Source organism: Prionailurus viverrinus, chromosome B4 (assembly GCF_022837055.1).
Source record: "Prionailurus viverrinus isolate Anna chromosome B4, UM_Priviv_1.0, whole genome shotgun sequence".
Classification (NCBI taxonomy): domain Eukaryota; kingdom Metazoa; phylum Chordata; class Mammalia; order Carnivora; family Felidae; genus Prionailurus; species Prionailurus viverrinus.
Genome location: NC_062567.1, coordinates 43,010,465 through 43,035,978, shown reverse-complemented (window position 1 = coordinate 43,035,978; position 25,514 = coordinate 43,010,465). Strand labels below are relative to the sequence as shown.

Genomic DNA, 25,514 nt, shown 5'->3' with positions numbered 1-25,514 from the left:
GCTCCTTTTTATCTGCTGTTTTAGTTATGTACATCTAAGTGGCGTAAGCAAACAATACAAATTGGGGGTTGGAAATGGGAATAAGGCTGCAGCCCTGTAGTTTTCCACTAGTTGCCAGGATATAGAAAGGTCTGTATTGTTTTTATTCTTCTGTTTTATTCTTCTGTTTTATTTCTGTTGTTTTTATTCTTCTGTTTTATTCTGTTGTTTCATTCTTCTGCTAGACAGTGTGGTTGTTTTGGTCTTCAATTTCAACGTATTCTTTTATATTAATGTATCAGTTTTTATTTTGAAGCACTACATTTTAACCAATTAGTTACAGCCATTTAAATGTAACTATTTACTAAGAGGTACTAAGGTATTTATTGAAATAATTTTAAAAGGCAAGAACCAACATCTGCAGGGCATCTACACATCTGATACTGTGCTACGTATTTAACATTATTTCATTCTTAAATAATTCAGTGTTACAAGTTCTCTTCCTGTTTTACGGTGAGAAATTGCCTAAGGGTACCCAGTGAGTGATAGAACTTATATTCGAAATCTAAGTCTGTATAGTTGTTCCAGAACATTGTTTGCCAATCATGAGAGATTTTTAGAGAGCAGAATGGAGAGTCACCGCTAAATAGAAGACACTTAATTGTGTAAACTAAAAGCATCTTTTGGAGTTGTGATTTTGTTATTTTTCCCACTGTGATTTTCAGTTCTGTTTTTTGCCTGTTATCCAAATTCATACTTATGCAGCCATCTTTTAAGTTGTTCACTTATTAGAATGAACAGAAATGTTGTAGGCTAACACAACTGAAAGAAAGAGTTGGTTGATCCTGTAATGTTTTTGGAGGAGAAATTTAAATTTTATTTCATTTCATTCCTTTTTTTAATGTTTATTTATTTTTGAGAGAGAGGGAGAGAGAGCATGAGCAGTGGAGGGGCAGAGAGAGAGGGAGACACAGAATCTGAAACGGGCTCCAGGCTCTGAGCTGTCAGCAGCGAGCCTGACACTGGTTGAACTCACAAACCCCTGAACCATCGTGAAATCATGACCTGAGCCGAAGTTGGATGCTAACCAACTGAGCCAGCCAGGTGCCCGTAAATTTTATTTTTATGAAGAAGTTCGATATTAGGCATTTAGTGTGTGCCTTTAGATGAGGAAACAAATCTTAACAGGAAGGTCAGTATTTGGGCATAGTACAGCAAAATTAGTGTTAGTTTATTAAATGTAAGATAATGCAGAGTAATTGATTTAAGATCATACTGAAACTAGGAAGAAAATCAAGTCAGACATTTTAATATACCAGAAGCTGGTGAGGAAGTAGTATTTTAGGGTGGTACAGTGCATACTATTTAGCACTGTGTGTTGGAAACTCTTCGATTGGATGGTGAACTCCCCCTAACAAGAGAACATAAGTTCACTGTTAAGTATATGACATTTTAGATGACGTAGTGGTACATTTTCCAGGAGATGCAGTTGGAAATACTGCAGTAGAAACTGATGAGACCTTAGACTAGAACTTTACATATTTATTTTTTGTGTATTTATTTTTACATAAGATAACAGAAGCTGCAAGATTTGATGGTCTTTAAAAGGTGATTTGCAGAGGAGAACTCAGGAAACCTTGGAAAATATCCAACCAGGTCTGAAAAAGGAAGGGAGAACCAGTAAAAATGAAGAGATAAAAAGCCTTTCTGGCTATAGAAAAAGGGAAAAGGTCATACTGTGCCATGAAAATCCAGTGCATATTTTCAGTGGGTGGTTAAGAGTATCAAATTAAAAAAAAAAAAAAAGGCAAAAGAGCACAAGAACTGAGGAAAGCAAGGAGGTAGTCACTGACCATTTTCAGTAGACTTATTTCATCTGAGTCAGAGATTGGAAGTCAGCAGAGTAAGGGAATGAATCTTAAGAGATGGAGGCAGCTGTTACAGATCATATTCAAAGAATGTGGCAGTAAAAACAGAATCATTCAACTTTTAAACAGTGTCTTTCTAAGTTGGAAGAAATTATGTTGTGATAAAGGCAGAAAAAAAGGACCCTATGAAGAGGGAGATATCGAAGATCCTTGGGAAGGAAGGAAATAGTACTAAAAGGAAGTTCTCATGAAAGGGTAGAAGAAGATGCTAGAGTCAAGAGATAATCTCTGGAGGAGAGTACCTCTGGATGGAGGTAAAATAAAAGTACAGAGTTTTAAAAAATAAACTTTCCCTACCTAGAATAAAGATGTTTCTGTTACACATCTTACAAAGGAAAGATTTTTCTCTCCGATCACACTTTCCAATAATACAGGGGGGGCAGAAATTCTTTCTTGGAGCTCTGCTTTTAGGGAGGGTTCAGGAATGTATCCATTCTCCAAAAGTAGGGAGTAGTGTGGATTTTTTTCTTACATGGATTTAAATTTTTTACATGGATTTAAAATTTGGGCAAGAATACCTTTCATTCAAATGGCTAAACTGTAGAATCTGAGGATAATGTTAAATTTTCATTTCCATTTTTAGGAAGGTTTCTTGAGTGAGTGTCTTAGGAAACCTATCTCTTTTTAAAAATTATTTAAAAAATATTTATTGAGTTCTCTGTCAGACTCTTTAACAGTAGATGTGGCAGGCACGTAAATGGATGAATTAGGTTCCTGCTATTCTAGAGGTCACATTCTAGTTAGATACGTAAACAAATTATTGACCCTTTTTCTCTACTCAGTCCTTTTGCTCTTAAACACCAAAGTAATCTTAAGATATAAATATCATAAAGCATATCCAGGAATGATCTGTTGCAAGAAAATATGAATATAAAAAGTCAAGAGTCATGTCTCAAATTAAGGAGAAATTATTAACTTTAAGCAGCGTTTAATGTAGGAATTAGGATAGTATTCTTTTAAACTATGTTTTTTGGGGCTCCTGGGTGGATCAGTTGGGTGAGCATCCGACTTCGGCTCGGGTCATGATCTCATGGTTCGTGAATTCGAGCCCCACATCAGGCTCTGTGCCGGCAGCTCGGAGCCTGGAGCCTGCTTCAGATTCTGTGTCTCCCTCTCTCTGTCCTCCTCCCCCGCTTGCACTCTGTGCCTCTCTTTCTCTCAAAAATAAATATAAAAGAAATAAACTGTGTTTTAAAAAATACTCTTTTTAAACAAAGATTAAATATTTAAACATATAAATGAAATATTTATTGATATTTGCCCATGAAAATGCAAGGATATAGCACAGTTTTGCTTACTCAATTTTTTAAGTACTTTGTTTTCAAGGTTTGGCTGTTCTTGGAAGGTCAGCAAGAGTTTTTAAATTTTAGAGAGGAGAGATAAAGATAACATCTGGTTGTCATTGCATTTAGGCAATCACAGTATTGACTTATATGGACTATTTCCTACTAATTTTATGGATAAAAAAATTAATTCTTGCATAAATCATAATACCGTTTGTAGGAGGGTAGGGAAGATACTGTTTGCATGTATGTACATGATTTTAGTACCAGAATAACATTTCTGAAGTCCAGTTTGCCTGGCACACAGGCCACTTAATGGTAGAAATGGTTTCAGTTGGGGACTTCCAAGTTTTTGCTTTAGAAGACTGACTCCATCTTTCAGAACAGAAGATGAGTACATGTTGCTGGAATGTCAGGGACAGAAAAGATGCCTTTGCCACTTGTACAGAAATTGTTGAGTTTATGAGAGTTTCAGAATGAATTTAATAATGTTGCTAAATGGGGTAGTTGGAGACAGTAGGTACATCCCAGTTCTTGGAAACTTAGTTGCAGAGAGTGTTGTAAACTCCAGATACATTTATAATTATAATCTTAAGAGACTGAGAGATGTTCTGAGAGCCCTTTTATCTTGGGCTTTCAAAAAATTTTCAAACGAAACCATAAAATAAAAAGTATAATAAGTGGAAGGAGTCCTAAACAAGACATTTTTGTTTTCAGCTGTGTGATCTTCTGTGAATCTCTGTTTCCTTATAGATGTAAAACAGACAAAACTCTCAGGAAAAATGAAGTATGTTATAAAACAAAATATATAATAAAATAATGTGTATGAAGGTACATTATAATGTAAAAACAAATGTAAAAGCAAATTTAAGGTAATGATATTGTATTTTTAATTTTTAAAAGGCACTTAATAAAAGAGATACATACTAAGGCTAATATTGCCAGAATTTGTAGAAGGAAGAGTAATAAGAGATAGAGAAATAGAGGGAAAATATGAGCTTATACTGAGTATTTTAAATCATTCTTGTTACATTAGCATGTTGTTATTTTGTGAAAACATTGTAATAAAAATAACTAAGATGACTCTTTTCAGTTTTGATACAACAGGCAGTTGGATTTGTCATTTTATATACATTCGAAGAATAAGTACACATCTTTTCCTCTTGTCTTTAAACTTAAACTTGAAGGTTATGAATATTGATGGCACTGGGAGACGAGTACTGGTGGAAGACAAAATTCCTCACATATTTGGGTTTACTCTGTTGGGTGACTATGTTTACTGGACTGACTGGCAGAGGCGTAGCATCGAAAGAGTACACAAACGAAGTGCAGAGAGGGAGATCATCATAGATCAACTTCCTGATCTCATGGGCCTAAAGGCCACAAATGTTCATAGAATCATTGGTAAGTAATTAAAAAATTCCTTCAAAGATGGACGCCAAGAATGAGACAAGTTAGAGATAGTGGTTTATCAAGCAGCAGTGTAAATTTTTGGTGTTTTGAGGGAATATAGAAATTATCTGTTAATTCTTTTTTTTTTTTTTTTAACAAGAAATGGGCCTTTTGAATGTTGGCTTAGTACTCTGGCTACATAGTTTGACTTGAAGGGCTATATATATACACACACACATGCACACACACCTGCTTCATTAAAAGAATTCTGTCCTATTGTATGAATAATGTAACTTATTTTAAAGCTTACTGTGGGTACAAAGGAAAGTATTTGCATACCTTTATTTCTAGTTGATTAGCAGGGGGTTTTGACCTGTCCCGTTTCTGACTTGGGCCAGTGCACAGTCCTTAGGTAGTCTAGTGGTATCCTGTGCCCAGGAGGGCACCACATTGAAGCTAACTTAGTGTGGAGGGCTGGCCTAGCAAAGTGCATGCACTACAATGCAGAACTCCTGGGCTCAAGCATTCCCCCTGCCTCAGCCTCCTGAGTAGGTGGGAATACAGGCCTGCATCACTGCCCCTGGCTTTTTATTCCCTGTTAATCTTCATGGTATTTATGACATTAGGATTGAAACTATATTTTGGAGCAGATAGAATCATAGGTCTTTGTGAACCACATGCCTAGTCATTTTAAAGTGAAAATATGTTGATTGTGTCAATGTGTGTGTCTTTCTGTATCCTTTTATAATTAACATATTTTTTAGGTTCCAACCCTTGTGCAGAGGAAAATGGGGGATGTAGCCATCTTTGCCTATATAGGCCTCAGGGCCTTCGTTGTGCCTGCCCCATTGGCTTTGAACTCATCAGTGACATGAAGACTTGCATTGTCCCAGAGGCTTTCCTTTTGTTTTCACGGAGAGCAGATATCAGGCGAATTTCTTTGGAAACTAACAATAATAACGTGGCCATTCCTCTCACTGGTGTCAAAGAAGCTTCTGCTTTGGATTTTGATGTGACAGACAACCGAATTTACTGGACCGATATATCACTCAAGGTTAGCTTAAAAGAATTGAAATGTTAAAACCAAAGACTAAAAGGGAGAGGTTCTAAAATTTGAGTCTTCATGCTGTGCTCACTCTCCCTTGTTGTTTAATAGGCAGAATTCAACAAAAGCCCTTAACTTTTTAAAGGAAGGAGAAGGTCCATTCCGTATTTAATTAAGTGCTTTTTAAAAATACAGGATACTTTGCTTGAGTGTTCTAAATCTGCAAGACATAATCTACCTCTGCTTTATTCCATTTGAGGATAATGAGTGACATTTTCTGCAATTAAAGAGTAAGCAGTTGAAGTCCCATCTTAATGAGTTATAGAGACTTGACTTATTTTAAACACAATTCTGTAGTCTGGCTGAGGTAGAAAATGCCAATTATGAGTTAGAATATACCTTTATTTTCTTTTTCCTAAAATAAATATTGAAAAGCACTAAGTCAGTAAGAGGGAGGAGCTCCTGAACAGAAAATCTGGAGAATAATCTTTCCTTCTTCTAGATTGTTTTGGGCCTATTTCATATAATTTGTGTAAAATTTGTTTAATATGCAAAAATCACGGGGTATTGGAGCCAGAATTGGATTCTAATGGTGTTCAATAAAATCTTTAACTTGAATGAATGAATAAATGAAGTAAAATAAGTATATTTTGGCTTGTATTGTATGGCCTTCTAAGTTTTCCTCATCTTGAAAATAGAGATAATGCCTATCTTGCAGGGCTATTTTGAGGATTAAATGAGAAAATATGTGTACACAAGGTACTTAAGGTAGTGCTTGCCAAGAAGTAGCAGCCATTATTAATGGCTTGAATAATGGCTTGAAATTTTGGGAACTCAGAGCTGCAGTGGTAATAATCTGATAATGGTTATGTACATTTTATGATGTATAAGGTTGTTGAGATCTTTGCAGATTGACACAATGACATGGCATACTCTCAACCTTCAGGAAGTTGACTACCAGTTACAAGTCTACAGCATTCTGGCCATATTTTTTTCACTTGATTACTAATAGATTTTAAAAGCAAAGTCATTCCACTGTCTTACTTGAGTAAATTTTTGGTCCTTAATAATTAACAAAAATTTCTCCTCGGCTTGATACTAAAACTTGAGGTCACAGTTGCATTTATTAGAGATTGACATCAGGCTTTTTCTGTGCTTGTAAAATACGTGAATTGTATTAAGAAACTATGCTTCTGGATCCTCACACCCAACGAAAACCAAAACTCTTCTTTCTGGATAGTGTTTTATACTTAAGCCATGTGATTTTGTTGTTAATCTCATTCTTGCAGACCATCAGCAGAGCCTTCATGAATGGCAGTGCACTGGAACACGTGGTGGAATTTGGCTTAGATTATCCAGAAGGCATGGCAGTAGACTGGCTTGGGAAGAACTTGTACTGGGCAGACACAGGAACGAATCGAATTGAGGTGTCAAAGTTGGATGGGCAGCACCGACAAGTTTTGGTTTGGAAAGACCTAGATAGTCCCAGAGCTCTTGCACTGGACCCTGCTGAAGGGTAAACAGCTTTTATGTATGCATTCTTTGCAACTGTGTTGCCCATAGCCTCGTTATGGATTGTATTTTTGATGTCTTAAATAATGCTTACTAGGAATCTGGTAACTAAACCATAGGTAGGCTTTATTTTAAAACCCATTAGTTGAGATTTCACTGATTTAGAACTAATTATTAGCTATATTTTACTTTTGCCATTATTAACATTAGGTAAAGGAAGATTGGTGAGATGGACTAGTAATTAAATATTACCGATCCCATTTGTATGCTAATAAACAGCCTTTTTAAAGGTATCGTTTGCATTTTGCTTTACCCTCTCTGAAGTTAAACCAGATGTAAAACCCACTGAAATAATGCCGTGTACTAAGAAATAGCTGCATTTTAAAAAGTTCCATTTTAGAATATTCATCAGTTCAAAGTGGACAATTAGTTTGATCATTGTTAAAAGCTTAGAGAAACTTTGATATGAGATGGTAAACTGTTTTCGATTAAAAAAACATTTATTTACAACATGACGTTTTTCAAAGGTAGGTGATCCTCTTACATGATGTAGCAAGTTTTAAAAAGCCAACAGCTAAGAAATCTGAAATTTGAAGAATAATTCTACTTTTAAAAGCAGAAGTTAACAGTGTGAACATACAAACATATTTACCATACCTGTAATTAAAAATAGATCCTTGAAATCACATTAATTCCATTATTACCTAGTCTCCATCTCATTAGAAGGCCAGAGCAAAGATAGCTTCTCTGTGCTGACATGTTGTGGTTGGATTACGGTGATCTTAACTCTAAGTTACCACACAGATAAATTTAATAATTGGGACTAAAGACTCCACAGTTTATTTGGCTGCTAGCAACTGTGACATTTGTCTCACAGTTGTTTTTGCTTCTTGTGTGCACGTGCCTGTCAGCTGACAAGTACAAATGCAAACAAAGCCCAAGACTAACTTTAATTTTCAGAAAAGCACGTTCATTCATTGCTACCAAGTCAACCATCAGCTGACAGACGGATGAGTAAATGTCTGTCCTCAGGTATTTGATGAAAGTTGGCATGTGGAGTGCTTTTCTAGTTCCAGTATTCAGAATGTCCCAAAACTAGCACCTTACTAGTTTAGTTGAAAAAGTACTTAGCTAGGGATTAGGTTCTAGTTCTAGCCTTGCCATGTGATGGAGTTGAAGAAATTAGATCATTCACATTTCTTTTATTGCTTTGGCCTCTTTACATCTATAAACAGCCTATACTGTGGGGCTGCTCTGAGGTTAATGTGAAAAACTTGGAAAAATAATATAAAAGCAAGAAAGTATTCTAAAATTTTACAGGGATTATAGCAGTAGTGTTCAGAGCCCAGCCGACACAGTAAGGGGTGAGTTCACTGCTCATACACACATAGTATGTTCCCTTGGACTGCACGACCAAATACATTTCAAACTTTGCTTTTTAGTTCCATTTAGAGACTATTAATTTTTACCTTTGATATACTCCTGCAACTTGTTTTTGGGGAGAGTTGATTATACAAGTTGAAAGATAAGTCTAAAAATTTAAACCTCAAATTACTTGTGTTCAGAAATATGTAAAGATACAAAAATATTTTATGCAGAAGTGAATCAGATTCTGAGCCCAGAACTTTGATTTTTTGGTATCTTCTTGAATGTTAGTTGCATAAATGCAAGTGCTGCAGTATGGATATCATTAGTTTGTTTCCAGTTTCTGGGTTTTGGATGGAACATATTCATTGGAAAGACTAAAGAAAGCTGACTCACTTCCTTTTTAGGATATGAGAAAAAATATTTAGGTGAGGGTGCCAAAATAATTGAAAAAATGATAGCCTTGATTTTGCTTTACCGATTTCCTTGATTTAATGTATATTTTCTTTAAATTTATTTAGTTACCATGCATGAATATGACCCTTTTTCCCAAATAATCAAAAGTGACCTGTTACATATCTATTGTTTTGAATTTAGATTTATGTATTGGACTGAATGGGGTGGAAAACCTAAGATAGACAGAGCTGCCATGGATGGAAGTGAACGTACTACGTTAGTTCCAAATGTGGGACGGGCAAATGGCCTAACTATTGATTATGCTAAAAGGAGGCTTTATTGGACAGACCTGGACACCAACTTAATAGAATCTTCAAATATGCTTGGTAAGCTGTACTTCTTTTTTTTTTTTTTTTTAATCCAGACAGATATAGTATGTTATTCTTTCTATACAAAAATCCGTGACTGCTGTTTACCATTGGTTAGATACTATTGACAGAACTTCCTATGAATGTCTAGATGTTCTGACATTGTATCCTGTTTATTATTATTAATAGTGGGCCAGGTTCTTGGATTCACATCTCTTTATTTTGTGGAAATTTCATTATTGTTGGGCTTGTAGTGGAATTTGTAACTCCCTAGATATTCCTGAAGTGACTTTTTGTACTAGTAAAGTACAGTATATGCATTTCCATCTTTTTATGGAAGGAAGACTAAAAGTTCAACTTACAGACCCTTATGGAGAGAAAATAAAACTGCAGTCAAAACAGACCACTTGGAGTTTAAACAAACTCAGTGATTTATAGCAAGAATAGAAGTTTGAGGCATGGGGTCAGACTGCAGATGGATTGATTTCAGAGGACTGGTCTGGTTTTAAAATTGCTGTTAAATAAATTGTTCTATCTTAAATTGCTTACAACTGTAATATTTTATATGTTACAACTTTCTTTCTTTTGGCCAATAAGGCTCTTCTACTCTCACATGTTTCATGCCTCTGCTTTTCCCGTCTACTGCCTTTCTGAAAACAGGACTCAACCGGGAAGTTATAGCAGATGACTTGCCTCATCCTTTTGGCTTAACTCAGTACCAAGATTACATCTACTGGACGGACTGGAGCCGGCGCAGCATTGAACGTGCCAACAAAACCAGTGGCCAAAACCGCACCATCATCCAGGGCCATTTGGATTATGTGATGGACATCCTCGTCTTTCACTCCTCTCGGCAGGCAGGGTGGAATGAGTGTGCTTCCAGCAATGGGCACTGCTCCCACCTCTGCTTGGCTGTGCCAGTTGGGGGTTTTGTTTGTGGATGCCCTGCCCACTACTCTCTTAACGCCGACAACAGGACTTGTAGTGGTAAGCTGCGTCTCCCCCAGTGCAAACTAGAATTCGAGGAGAAAGCAGGATTTTGAAAACACTGTAGTTCATGTTCTTTCTAGAGCTAACAAGTTGTAGAAGTTCAGAGTTGATCATTTAACGAAAGAGAAGGACTAAAGATGGAAAAACGCACGTTTTTGTAACTTAACTGTTTGATGATAGCCAGTTGCTGTTATGGAAAAATTGGTATTACAGACAAAATTAAGTCTTTTACTTTTGAGCATTTAAATATTTAGTGCACAATTGCATAGCTTCAGTGAGACAGACTGTCATACATGCGTGCTATTAAGAATTTATATTATATTTTTCTTATTTGTGTTATATTTATTATAAAATACAGACAGTAAAACAAAGAAAAATTTCAAACTACAACCTCCTTGTCCTTTGAAGTTCATAGTATAGACTAAAGATAAAAAATTTAAGCAAATAAGAGGCCAGGTGGAAAATGTATATTTTTCATGTAAATTTATCCTGGTATAAAATAATTGTAAATATCTGGGGAACTAAAGAGCACATGCTCTGAGCATTGTGGGTGGTCACTACTTAATTCCAGCTGATTTACCAGATCTTCTCCATTCATCCAGATTTTTCTTGGCTGTAATATCTGCTGATATTTAAAATTAGCAGTACATATTACATATTAAATACACATTAACCACACATACACTGTGCTAATGACATCAAAACATAATGTGTAACAAACATTGTTGGCTTGGGAAAACCTGGTTTATGACTCAAGTATATGTGAAGGCCCATGTCTTGATGGATAGACAAGAACAAATTGCTAGATATGATAAACAAATAGAGAATTCGACCGGAAAGAGTAAATTCATGTCAGAGAAGTGTAGGCTATGGTTCACTAGGGTGGATGGTAACAAAACTGCTATAGGATATTGGATTAGCTATTAATTATTCAATTAGTCACATATATGACATAATGTAATATGCAAAAATATATAAAACATATATAAAAAGCATAAAATAAATATATATTATTCTACATGATATATAAACGTAATGTTTAAATTTAACATATAATAATATAAAATATTAAATGATGTGTATAATAATAATAATAATAGCTATTAACTATTCAGTTCACTATTGAAATTATTCTGTGACTGAAAGTATAAGAAGTCACATAGGAAAGGATTCAGTGTGTTGTGACACAAGGCTTCAGTTGTGAAAAAGAAAGAATATAAGTTTATAGTTTAATGATTTAATGGAGTCTTTGCCACATAATAGTTTTGAGTTTTACTAAAGTCACATAAATTTTTTAACCTTTAAACTTCTCATTTGCAAAATGGGAATAATAATATTAACTACCATGTAAGGTTGCTGTGAAAATTAAGGTATAACGTGATTTGATTATTGTGTACAATGGATTTGAAGAGAGTTGTGGTAGCAGGGAGGTCAGGCAGACTGATGTGGTAAGGGACGTGGCAGTGGTGACAGTAGCTGATGGATTGAAGGTATATTTTGAAGCTAGAATGAACAGAACAGTAGGTTGTACGTGAGGAAGAAGAAGAGAGAGGAGGCAAGGGTGACTTTTAGATTTTTGGTTTGAGTAGTTAAGTAGGTAGGAGATGAGAAGACTAGAGTGAGAAGTTTAATTTTAGGCATGTTTATATCGATTTCCCCATGGGACATTGACATAGATACATTTAATAGATAGTTGGATAGAAGAGGGGAGACATGAGGTTGAAGATAAATAGATTTTGGAATTGCCACCACGTATTAAAATGGGTAAGATTACTTAGGGAGAGGGTATGGAGCTAGAGTTCACAGACTTTCTGTACAGAGCCAGGGAGTAAACATTTAGGCTTTGTGAGTCATACAGTTTCTCATACCTGTTCAACTCTGTCTACTGTAGCATGAAAGCCATGGACAAGACATTTTTAAAATGTGTCTGAATTCCAATAAACTATTCTAAAACAGACAGCAGGGCAAGATATAGCTGTGGGCTGCAGTTTGCCGGCTCCTGTGAAAGAGAAAGGAAGGGGTCTGGTAACCTAAGGAATTCTGTCTGAGGAGGGAGAGCTTGCAGTGGACACTGAAGATAGCATCCAGAGAGGGAAAAGGAAAAACAGGAGAGAATGGGGCACCAGAAATAAGATTATTCCAAAACAGAGAACTGTGCTGAATGCTGCTGACAGGCTGAGTTAGGTGAACCCTAAAATAATGTCCACTGGATTCTTGAAGAAGGTGGTGATTAGTAACCCTAAAGAGATTAGTTGCAGGGAAATAATGGTTAAAGATTAGAGTTGGTCAGAATGTGAATGGAGAAAGGGAGAGAGGGGTAGTTGTCTTTTTCAAGAAGTTTGACGTTGAATGGAAGGAAAAAAATAGGAGTAATGACCAATGGAGAATGGAACCAAGGGGAATATGGAAAGACCCTTTGAGATCGTTATTGTTTTTACTGCTTATATTTGTGCATATTAGTTGCTGAGTGAAGGCCTGAGGAATCAGTGCCGAGAGTCCCCATATCTGTCTTTGGCTGCCTTTTGGAGATAGATCAACAGTGCTTCAAGTGGCTTTCATTTGTGTACTTTTTTTTTTTTTAAGTTTACTTATTTTTGAGAGAGAGAGAGAGTACAAGTGGAGGAGAGGCAGAGAGATAACCTAAAGCAGCTCTGTGCTGCTAGAGGAGAGCCTGATGTGGGGCTCAAACCCACAAACTGAGATCATGACTTGAGCCACATTCAAGAATCAGGTGTTTAACCAGCTGAGCCACCCAGGTGCCCCTGTTGTGTCCTCTTTTTATAATTAGTACCATTTAATATTTGTGTAGAGATATATTAGAATCCAAGGCAGATTATGAGAGAAATTTATCACAAAGTGCTTGCCTTTAGATACTTTTCCAACACTGTGGGCAATTTGCTCCTTGACCTGTGTTTCATGTATGTATATATTTATTTATTTATTTTTCAGATTTTTATTTAAATTCTAGTTAGTTAACACACAGTGCAATAGTGGTTTCAGGAGTAGAATTCAGTGATTCATCACTTACATATAACACCCAGTGTTCATCATAACAAGTGCCCTACCTAATACCCATCACCCATCTAGCCCAATCCCCACCCACATCCCTCTATCAATTCTCAGTTCTTTATCTTTAAGATATGGTTTGTTTACCTCTCTTTTTTCTTTTTATTCCCCCCCTCCCATATGTTCATCTGTTTTCTTTCTTAAATTCCACATATGGATGAAATCATATGATGTTTGTATTTCTCTGACTTATTTTGCTTAGCATAATACACTGTAGCTCCACCCACATTGTTGCAGATGGCAAGATTTCATTCTCTTTGATGGCTGAGTAATATTCCATGGTATATATACTACATCTTCTTTATCCATTCATCAGTCAGTGGACATTTGGGCTCTTTCCACAGTTTGGCTGTTGCTGATACAATGCTATAAACATTGGGAACTGTGTGCCCCTTTGAATCAGTACTTTTGTATCCTTTGGGTAAATAGCTAATAGTGCAATTGCTAGATCGTAAAGTAGTTCTATTTTTAACTTTTGAGGAACCTCCATACTGTTTTCCAGAGTGGCTGTGCCAGTTTGCATTCCCGCCAACAGTGTGGGAGGGTTCCCCTTTCTCTGCATCCTCGCCAACACCTGTTGTTTCTTGTGTTGTTAATTTTAGCCATTCTGACAGGTGTGAGGTGGTATCTCATTTGTGGTTTTGATTTGTATTTCCCTGATGGTGAATGATGTTGAGCATCTTTTCATGTTTGACCTGTGTTTCAAAGGCTAAATCAGATCATGCTGTTTCTCTTCTCAAAACCTTACAATGGCTCCCCATTTCACACAGAGTAAAAACCTAGTTCTTATAATGGGCTACAAGTTCCTACATGATCCGTACCGCTCACTTTGCATCCCTCCCTCTTTGCTTCTCTTGGCTTTCACTGTTTTCACCGTGGCTTTCACTGTTCTCCCCTTGCTCTCTTCATGACACAGCTACCCTAGCCTCGTTGTTTTCAAATATGCCAGTTACTCCCACCTCACGATTATTGTTTTGCTTATCACCTTTTGGAATGTTTTTCCTGCAAATATTTACATGGATATACTTCATCTCTGAGTCTTTGCTTAATTGTGACCTACACAGTGAGACTTGATCTACCCTTTTAAAATGGCAAATCATCCTTCCACCCTATTTAGCATTGCCAGTGTTCCTTACCTGTACTTTTTCTTTTTCCTATAACATTTATCATTCTTTGTTATCGTATGTAATTTATGTACTCTAATATTTATATACTATAACTTCTTAATTATGTTAATTGCTTTTATTGTCTGTTTATTGGAACATAAACTCCCTGAAGCAGTGTTTTTGTTTTGTTTTTTTCACTGATCTTAGGTGCCTAGAACAATGCTTGGTGAGTAGTAATGATTCAAGAAATCATTGTAAAATAAAAGAATGAAGAAGCAGGGAAGGACTTGGAAAGATACATATACTCTTCCACTTACCAGCTTTGTGACCTTGGGAAAATACTTAACCTTTCTGAGTTTGCTTACCTAAAAATGGAGATGATAATTTTGGGGATTAATATCTAGAATGATGAGTGACATGTTGGAGGTCCTAAATAAACATTTGTTTGTTTCCCTTCCCAATTAATCTGAAATAATTTTATTCTCTTTCAAAATTGTGGCTACGGGGCTGCCCCTTAGTTATTGTGATCTAATGCTTGTTTCTTCATGTGTTTATTCATTTATTCTTCCAATGAATATATATTGAATGTCTGCTACATACTGGGCATTATTGGAGTCAGTGGAAAATGTAGCAGTGAATGAAATAGACATCAGTCTCTGCCCCCATGGAGATTATATTCCAGTGGGACAGATAGTGAACCAAGTAAGTAAACTATATCATGGGTTAGATGGAGATAAATGTTTTGGAGAAATATTAAGAGCAAGAAAGGGTGAGGAGGAGAATTGCAATGTTAAATACACTGATCAGAGAATTCCTTACTGATAAGGTGACATTATGTCAAGAACTGAAGGAGGTGAGGAAATGAGTTATGTGGATATCTGGGAGAAGATCTGTTAAGCAAAAGAGACAGCAAATGCAGAGGTCTTAGGAAGAAGCATGTCTGGCATGTTAGAGGAACACCGAGGGGGCCGGTGTCACTGGATGAGAGTGAATAAAGAGATCAAGTCAGGGAGGAAACGAAGCCAAATTGTGTAATCCCTTGTTCAGTACTGAGGTGGTTGGTCTCTATGGCACCTTTGTGCAAATCAGGAAAAAATGGTTTCCTTTCAGCATTTGCAGCCACACAGGTGCATGGCTTGGCTAATGAAGTGTGGACTGGACTTTGGTCCCTACTCATGCCCTTGGCACAGGGCACAAGTGGCACAGTCAGAGGTGATGGGCTTGTTGGCCTTGTAGTTTATGAAGTTCTTCCACAAGAGCATGGCCTTCCTTTAAGCTGCAGGTGAACAATTGTGCCTTCAAAAGGAGCTGAAAACCTCCCTCCTACTTAACATCTCATCTGTCTTCATTGTGACAATGTAAAGCTCAGACAGTCTGTATGACAATTTCTTAAAGTACCATTCTGCAGGAGATGAGGGAGTTAGAGGTTACATAAATTAGGTTGGATTTGGACTTACAAAATTGCATATTCTTTATCACTTTAAGCACTGAATGACAGAATCAGGTCTTCCTTGAAATAAGTGACAACATCAGCTTCCATTAATGTCATATGTAGACTTTTCAAAACAAGCATTTATTTGAAGCCATGTTTGACTTTGTCTTAATCTACGTTTCTAAAACACCTAATTGTAGAATCTAATTGAAGGTTAAAACTTGACTCAAAAAAAAAGCAAGTGCCCAGTAAAACATGGTAGGGGCCAAATATATACTTGATTAATTGTTTCCCAGGCAGGAAAAGTTGGCAACTAAAACTCTGGAGTCTAAGCTTCATTGTATGTCTTAGTATAAGTGGTGATTATTCTGTCAGAAACTTAAGAGTTTAGAGCCCCCCTCCCACCCCTTTTTTCTTCAGTTACAAGAAAGCAGTACTGCCAAAAAATAATTCTTAAAAAAAAAAAAGCTACCCTGTTGTGACATATATTTTTACTACCTAGTGTATGTGTTCTACTAAAATTGCTAAAAGTTGTTAAGTCAGTATGTGATGGAGTTGACTCCAGATAATGGAGGGTTCCAGTGGGAGACTTTCTAAATCTTCCAAGCTAGGTATGGGCTTCTAGCTGGTGAAGAATTTACGCAAAGCAGAATTTCAGTGTTGTGAATGTAGCATTGTTTGTCAACTATGTCTCATTAAAAAAAAAAAAAAAAAAAAAAGAATTTCAGTGTTGTAAATACCAGGTTTCTTTATGAGTACCAATGAGTTTCTTTGGGAAACTCAAATTAAGCCAATGTACATTTGGGTATAAATGTAAAGTAAACCAGGGAACCACACATGATGGAATCGTGAAGAATGGGGCTTAGGTCCTCCTAAGCAAGGACTTCTAGATTGGCCATTTATGTTTATGTCCACGAAAAGCACAAAATTCTACTGGGTTTAGGTGATGACTGAATACCAAGAGACTGGAGTATAATTGTGGAATTTTTATATATGATTTAATGAAGATTTTCAAAATAGTAGGCTTTGAAGTTGTTGGTAGCACTGTGAAATGCTGTTTCTTTTCTTTTTCTTCTTTTTTTTTTTTTTTTTTGTAAGTGACAGAATATGCAGGGGAGGGGCAGAGAGAGCGGGAGAGAGAGAATCCCAAGTGGAGCTTGATCTCAACCATGAGATCATGACCTGAGCCGTTATGCTGATATCAAGAGTTGGACACTTAACCAACTGAGCCACCCAGGCGCCCCAAATGCTGTTGTTTTCTAGATGTTTTCCTGCGTAGTAATCAGTGTCTTAGTCCCGAGGGTTAGTCTCTGTTGCATTTCCCCATTTCATAAATTTAGGACATCAACTTAATATCAGATTAATATATTTTTTTGGTAAAAATATAAATACAAGGTTTTTTGTGAAGATAGAGATAATGAGTATAAAGCATTTGTTATTACTAGTTTTGTGTGTGCGTGTGTGTGTGTGTGTGAGAGAGCAAGAGAGAGAGAGAGACATTTTTACTGGCTTTCCTTGCAATTATCATCCACACAATGCAAAATAAAACCTGTAACTGCAATCCATGAGGATTTAATTTCTATTAATACTAACTTTATTACTGCTACTACTGATATAATTAACAGTAGTTATTTTTACTTTACATTTATATAATACTTTACACTTTTTTATTGAGGTATAATTGACAGTAATGCATTATTACATTTTTTAATGTTTATTTTTTAAATTTATTTTTATTATTTTGTTTTAATGTTTATTTTTGAGAGAGAGAGAGCATGAACAGGGAAGAGGCAAGGAGAAAGGGAGACACAGAATCTGAAGCAGGCTTCAGGCTCCGAGCTGTCAGCACAGAACCCGATGTGGGGCTCGAACCCACAAACTGTGAGATCATGACCTGAACTGAAATCAAACACTCAACTGATTGAGCCACCCAGGCTCCCCAATGTTTATTTATTTTTGAGAGAGAAACAGAATGTGAGCAGGAAAGGGGCAGACAGAGAGGGAGACACAGAATCTGGAGCGGGCTCCAGGCTCTGAGCTGTCAGCACAGAGCCCCCTGTGGGACTCGAACTCATGAACTGCGAGATCATGACCTGAACTGAAGTCGGAAGCCCAACTGACTGAGCCACCCAGGCGCCCCCCCTTACATTTCTTTTAATGTTTGTTTATTTTTGAGAGAGCCAGAGCGAATGTGGGGGAAGGTCTGCGAGAGGGGGAGACACATGGAATCCAAAGCCAGGCTCCAGGCTCTGAGCTGTCAGCACAGAGCCTGATGTAGGGCTTGAACCCGGGAACTGAGATCATGAACCGAGCCTAAGCCAGACGCTCAACCAACTGAGCCACCCAGGCGCCCTGAGAGAATCCCAAGCGGTCTCCACACTCACAGTGCAGAGCCCGATGCGGGACTCAAACTCACGAACTGTGAAATCATGACCTGAGCCAAAATCAAGAGTAGGAGGCTTAACCAACTGAGTCACCCAGCACCCTTAATTCTTGAAGTATCTTCATATATGTTGTAAAATTCTTATAGGAACTCAATGAGCAGGACAAAATAGCTGTAACCTTATTTTAGAGTTGAGCAAACTTTGACCCAGAGAGGTGCAGTGACTTAGTTATGATCAAGTGAGTAGATAATGAGAGAGCTGATACTAAAACCTTTCTTGGAATTTCTGCTTTGACCTATGGAAACCCAGGTTTCCTGCCACCCGCAGAATAGCTTATGGAAGAGTAGGATTATTCACTTGGCACACAAGGAGAATTTTGATATCTTTATCAAATGCTTTATTGAAATCAAGTCTCCTTTTATGACACTGTGGACAAAATGGAACAAAATAGGCTAGGGTTATGACATAATACCCTATGTCATTGGGTAAATTCATAACTGGTTTGATAGCATAGTGCTCATTAGTATCACCTTGAGGAGAGTTTCTAGGGACATTCCAGAGGGTTTTGTCCTCAGTCTTACCTCGTCAACATCTGTGTCTGTTTTGCATGAAATGTAGACAACAGGTTGATCAGATCTTTGAGTGATACAAGATTTAGAGTAATTGTGTTTAAAATTTGCTCTTTTCTTTCTTTAAGCTCCAACTACTTTCCTACTCTTCAGTCAGAAGAGTGCCATCAACCGCATGGTGATTGATGAACAGCAGAGCCCTGACATCATCCTTCCCATCCACAGCCTTCGGAATGTCCGGGCCATTGACTATGACCCACTGGACAAGCAACTCTATTGGATTGACTCACGACAAAACATGATCCGAAAAGCACAAGAAGATGGCAGCCAAGTAATTCAGGGCTCGGTTCAAATTCTGTTTTTTTTGCTATGTAGTTGGACTAACCATCCTCTTTTACTTAATTCTTGAGTGTGTGCATGCGTGTATGTGTGTGTGCATGCACGCACGCGCAGAGAGAGAGAGAGAGAGAGAGAGAGAGAGAGAGAGAGAAGAATGTGAAATTCTGGACCTAGCAGCTTTTTTTCCTCCTAATGATCTTTGATCATTATCAAAGATCCTAATTGTTTGATAATGCTGTTGGAATAAAAATTGTATAAGGAAAACTTAGTTCGTATGTTGGTAATGACTTTGTTACTGCCACTCATATCTGTTTGTTTAGTTTTTTCCATTATGGTTTCATTTACATGGAGTGTTGGAAGCTTTGAAATTAAATAGACCTTGGTTTTGATCTATCTGTGTCACTCACTAAGATTCTTAGGAACTTTTTAGCTGAAAACAATGTAAAGCACATAGCCCATTATCTGTTACATAGTATGTATAAACTCAGTAAATAACAGTTCTATTATTATTAATTATTTTTAAAAGGTTTAGAGGATAAGAAACATATAACACAGTCTTGGTAAAATTAAAAACACCTAAGGATATGTTATCACTAACTTAATGATGGGGGGGCTATTATTTGGTGACTAGGGAGGGGAGGGAATAAAAATATTATCAATATCTTATCTATGCTTACATACCAGTCATGGTTTATATCACAGTTATCCATACTACTTTACTTTCTTTCTGTGGCCAAGCAGTTTTAGACTGGGAATTACTATAAATAATCATTTGTCTTCCTTATAGCAGTGATGTTGAATTTTGAATATATTAGAATTTAGGGAGATTGGATTAAGTTTTGGTATGTCACTAAGGGTGAGGTGATCATGTATTTAGGGGCTGTTGAGGGATCATTGAGAGGTCTAGCAATAGTGGTATATTACAGATGCACCTTACACTATATAGACCAGGACTAACAGACTGATAAATAATAGAAATTATAGCTGTTATTATACAGTCAAGGGCACAGCAGATAAATGAGATAGCCTCATTAAGGAATATATTATCTCAACGTTGCCAAGTAAATGAAATATAATTTATTCATATAGAACATTAGAACAGAACCTCCCTATTGCTTTGCTTTGTTAAAAACATTTTTTTTTTTTTTTTTTGGTGGTTTGAGGATTGGAGAAGGACATGACTGGTCGATGTGGTTTCTAGCCCTCAATGCTGTTGTCTCTGTAAGCGGTTCACACCTTCAGCACTATTGACATTTTTAGGCTATATAATTCTTTGTTTTGGAGGTATGACCTGTATATTGTAAGCTGTTTAACAGCATCCCTGACCTCCACCCACTAGATGCTAGTTGTACTCGTATAGATGTGGCAATCAGAAATGTCTCCCCATAGTGCCAAATGCCCCTGGTTGAGAACCGCTGCTTTGGAGGACTTGTAGGGATGTTTCTAGCTGCAGCTATAGCCACTTTACAGGAGACTCTTGCCACCTTCCCACTCGAATCAATGCACTGTCGGGTTCCTAGAGCAACTAATATGGCCTCAGCTCACTCCTCTGCTACATGTCATAATAGCCAAAGGGAACATTTAAAATGCCTGATAAAAAAGAAGCACATTACCCATAAAAAAAGTCTGTTAGTAAGAAATGTCTGGTGAGACTTGAGAGTTCCTTCTCAGGTTTGTACCATGTAAGTGTAAGCTTTGTGAGCGATCACTTCAGGGTTCTCTGGCTTGGAGTCTAATTTTCTATGTGTGCGTCTTTTTCTTTCCCTAGGGTTTTACTGTGGTTGTGAGCTCAGTTCCAAATCAGAACCTGGAAATACAACCCTATGACCTCAGCATTGATATTTATAGCCGCTACATTTACTGGACTTGTGAGGCCACCAATGTCATTAACGTAACAAGATTAGATGGGAGATCAATTGGAGTGGTATTAAAAGGCGAGCAAGACCGACCTCGAGCCATTGTGGTAAACCCGGAGAAAGGGTATGCTACTCAAGTTGCTTTCAGATATCTTGGCATGTGAGATCCTCATCAGCCTTCCTTTTCAGCTCATTAGTTATTTACCTTTAAAATACTGTGCTTCAGTGAAAAAACTCGGTATGTTCTATCTACCTGCCCCTGCATTTTCTTGTATTTTTGCTTTCCCTGACTTTCCTGCCTAGAATTTCTTTCCTTTGTCACTATTGCTTTAGTTCTAATTTCTACCCATACCTCCAAGACTGACCTGCAGTGAAGTTTTCCTTGAGCTAGCCCACCCCAGCCTGGCGTGGTTTTCCCCTTTCCCAAATACCCAGCATTCTGTATCTCTGCCTCTCTAGTTATGCTTAGACCTCAACCTCAGACTTGTGTTTTTGGTGTTATATTTTCTCCTAGACTTTAGGTTCCTTTATGACAAGAACTAATGTTTTCTGTCATTCAATACAGAGCTTTACATTTGGTAAAATAGTACTTTTTTGCATCTGAATGAATGATAAGGAATTCAGCAGGGGAAGTAGCTTACTTCAAAAGAGTTACTGGAAAGAGATGAACTTTAGAATTTAAATATAAGAAATAACTCATATATGACTTATTTTTAGTTATGAAATAGACTAATTAGAGAAGGAATTTAAAATTTTGAGTCCAGGTCTCTCTGATCACTGTTCTTTTATTTCTGTATTGTAATATTCCAAGAGCATAGGTGTGCCTGTGTCTATCATTTCATTTTATTAATTCATGAAAATTAGCTCCCCAAGAAGTTCTGTATACTCTGTGTTACTGTTACCAAAAGTAATAAAAGTATCCCATGGCCTTAAAAATAACACATTCTACAACATTTAAAAATAAGATTTTAAAATATTCTACTCCTTATATCTTTAAGAATAGTCTCATTTTGTATGGTTTCTTACTTTGATAAACTTACTGTTTCCTCCTTTCTCTTCAGGTATATGTATTTTACCAATCTTCAGGAAAGGTCTCCCAAAATTGAACGGGCTGCTTTGGATGGAACAGAACGGGAGGTCCTCTTTTTCAGTGGCCTAAGTAAACCAATTGCATTAGCCCTTGATAGCAGATTGGGCAAGCTCTTTTGGGCAGATTCTGATCTCCGTCGAATCGAAAGCAGTGATCTCTCAGGTACCCAAGAAATGTAATTCCTTATTTTAATTTCAGTTATTGAGATGATTCATTAATAGAATTTATATTTTTCTTCCATTTTATTATTTTTGTGGACATTTGTTTACAGTTCTTTCTAATTTTTTTTTTAATATTCATTTTTTGAGAGAGCACGAGCGAGCATGAGTGGGGGAGGGGTAGAGAGAGAGGGAGACACAGAATCTGAAGCAGGCTCCAGGCTCTGAACTGTCGGCACAGAGCCCAACGCGGGGCTTGAACTGACCAAAGTCAGACGCTTAACCGACTGAGCCACCCAGGTGCCCCTTCTTTCTAAAGGGTAGGTGGTTAGTATCAGGTTGGTTGGGAAGCACTTTTTCTTCAACCATGTACGTGATTGATCCCTCTTTTATATATTTTCCCCGTTTTCTTGATTTGGCCTCTATAAATAATACATTTCTGATGCATCACTTCTCCATTCTTCTAATTCTTGTGCTCTAGTTTATGTCCTTATCTGAACTCTGGCCTGAGTTGTAGCCAGTGAAATCTCCTCCCTGCTGATTCCCTCCCAACCCTCAGAAAATTTATGCATTTTTCCCAAACTACTTTTCTGAAGCATGGTATCTGATCATGTCACTGCTACTAAAAAAAATCTTCAGGATAATCTCATAACCTGAAGAAAGAACACTAGTTGTATATTTAAGTTGGTATTTGCCTTTCACAAAGCCATCGTCAACCTCAAATGATCTTAATTCATGGTATTTTAACCAAATTAAATCACTTGCTGGTGTTCATTTGTCTTCAAACCTCTGTGTGCAATCATAGTTACTTCACCTACCCGCCCCCCCAGTTTCTGATGTTCAAATATTCTGTGTGCCCTCACTACTGATCAAGTAAATGAAATTAAAATAATAAACTATTTATATCTATCAGAGTGGCAAAAATATGTTAAGGTTTATTATACCCAACGTTGGCCAGAATGGTAGAGAATGGCATGCTCTTGTGCACTTTGGTATAAGTGGAATTGGTAAGACCTTTCTGGAGGGCAGTTTGCCAATGCATTTCCCTTTTCTTTTTTTTATTGATTATTCATTTTTGAGAGAGAGAAAGAGAGAATGCATGTGAGCAGGGGAGGGACAGAGAGAGAGGGAGACACAATCTGAAGCAGGCTCCTGGCTCTGAGCTGTCAGCCCAGAGCCCGATGTGGGGCTTGAACCCACAAACCCATGAGATCATGACTTGAACTGAAGTCAGATGCTCAACCGACTGAGTCACCCAGGCACCATTGAATTTCCCTTTTAGATAATTTTTTTCTTTACAGAAATAATGACCCATTTGTATAAGGGTACCTGCTCAGCATTATTTATAATAATCTGTCACAGAGAAATACATTCTCATATATCAAGTGTGTGCAATATAACAGTCATTCCAAAAGAAATGAGGTAGATCTGTGTGCACTGACATAGAAGGATAATTTTTTATTTTCTTTTTTCTTTTTTGAGAGAATATATGCGTGTACATGGGAGAACCGGGGGAGGAACAAAGGGAGAGGGAGAATGAGAATTCTAAGCAGGTTCCATGCCCAGCGTAGAACCTGATATGGGACTCAGTCCCATAACCATGACATCATGACCTGAGCTGTAATCAAGAATCAGACGCTTGGGGCGCCTGGGTGGCGCAGTCGGTTAAGCGTCCGACTTCAGCCAGGTCACGATCTCGCGGTCCGTGAGTTCGAGCCCCGCGTCGGGCTCTGGGCTGATGGCTCAGAGCCTGGAGCCTGTTTCCGATTCTGTGTCTCCCTCTCTCTCTGCCCCTCTCCCGTTCATGCTCTGTCTCTCTCTGTCCCAAAAATAAATAAACGTTGAAAAAAATTTTTTTTTTAAAAAAAGAATCAGACGCTTAATTGACTGAGCCACCCAGCTGCCCCAAAGGATAATTTTTAGAAATTAAGTTGCATGACAATGTTTTTGTTTAAGGTTAAATTAATTTTATATATGTATGTACATGCCCACACTATATTTGATGGCAGATTGCTCTTTAAAAATATTTAAACTGTGTATACCCACGTGTACCTATACACACATACAAATAGGTAGGTATACTATTAAGAAACACATGGGTATGTTTGTATTTTCTTCAAGGAATAGGCAAGCAGATATACCTTGAGGAAGGTCTGGAAGGCTAGCATACTAATATGTTGAGAGTATTTCTGTATCACTTGAATTTTATATGTTTGAATATATTTATAACTTTCTTAAACTAGAAAATACTCTCTTTTCAGGTTCAAATGCCTCCTTCCATTATGCCTTTTCTGATTCCAGTCATGCACACATTTATCCATATGTATACACATACCTCACATGGAATATTCTTTCCCTCATCTATTCACCTATATCTTTTATGTCACCTCTAATTTGAATAATAGTTATTTATGTCAGTGTTTTAACTCTTATTAGTCTTATTAGCCTTCTTTCCTTTTCTTTACATTTATCATGTTTTTTTTGTTATGAAATTAACACATGTCCATTAAAGACAGTTTAGAAAAGAAAAAATCCAAAAACACTATCATTATTAATTTAACTTCCATTTTTTTAATGCCTTTTTTTCCCCACCCTTAATTATGAAATGGTTCCAGCATACAGAAAGTATGAGTTCCTATCATCCAACTTTGTTAAATCTTAGTTTTTTGGGCCATTTTTGCTTTTGAACTATTTCTTGTCCTTGAGACAATACTTCAGAGAGAATTTTGAAGCCCTTACATATCCATCCCCAATTCTATTCTCCTCCCTCTTTTCCTTAAGGTAACTTTTGATGTTTTTCTTCATCATGCATATTTTGCGCTGTGTGTGTGTGTGTGTGTGTGTGTGTGTGTGTGTGTGTGTCTTTTGCCATACATACACATTACACATATATTTGAACTTTTGTTTCACTTTTTAAGTTTAATATAAATAGTATCGTGTATTCTTTTGTAACTTGCTTTTTTCCAGATATATCGTGGTTTTGAGATGATCCCTGTTGATCCAAAACTCTGTCATTTGTTTTCAAGCTAAATAGTATTTCATTACATGAATCATTCTATAATTTCTCTATTCTGCTCTCAACTGCTATTTCCAGTTTCTTGGCATTAAAAGTAATGTTGTAGTGAATATTCTTGTGCACATATTTGAACATTTCTCTAATGGCCTGAACCTAGTAGTAGAATTGCTATTTAATGTGCTATGTATATATTCACCTTGAATAGATATATCCAGATTGCTCTTCAACATGATTATATCA

General features: G+C 37.0%; 1 protein-coding gene across 1 annotated transcript in view; it reads left to right on the top strand.

Moving 5' to 3' along the window:
- The window catches only part of LRP6 (LDL receptor related protein 6), a 179,005-nt gene that overhangs the window by 125,945 nt on the left and 27,546 nt on the right, over positions 1 to 25,514 (top strand). The window contains exons 8-15 of the mRNA XM_047865362.1: positions 4,378 to 4,594; positions 5,347 to 5,636; positions 6,917 to 7,143; positions 9,102 to 9,286; positions 9,929 to 10,255; positions 18,944 to 19,146; positions 20,923 to 21,134; positions 22,072 to 22,262. Coding sequence (XP_047721318.1) covers positions 4,378 to 4,594; positions 5,347 to 5,636; positions 6,917 to 7,143; positions 9,102 to 9,286; positions 9,929 to 10,255; positions 18,944 to 19,146; positions 20,923 to 21,134; positions 22,072 to 22,262 — 1,852 coding nt within the window. The remainder of the gene's footprint in view (positions 1 to 4,377; positions 4,595 to 5,346; positions 5,637 to 6,916; positions 7,144 to 9,101; positions 9,287 to 9,928; positions 10,256 to 18,943; positions 19,147 to 20,922; positions 21,135 to 22,071; positions 22,263 to 25,514) is intronic.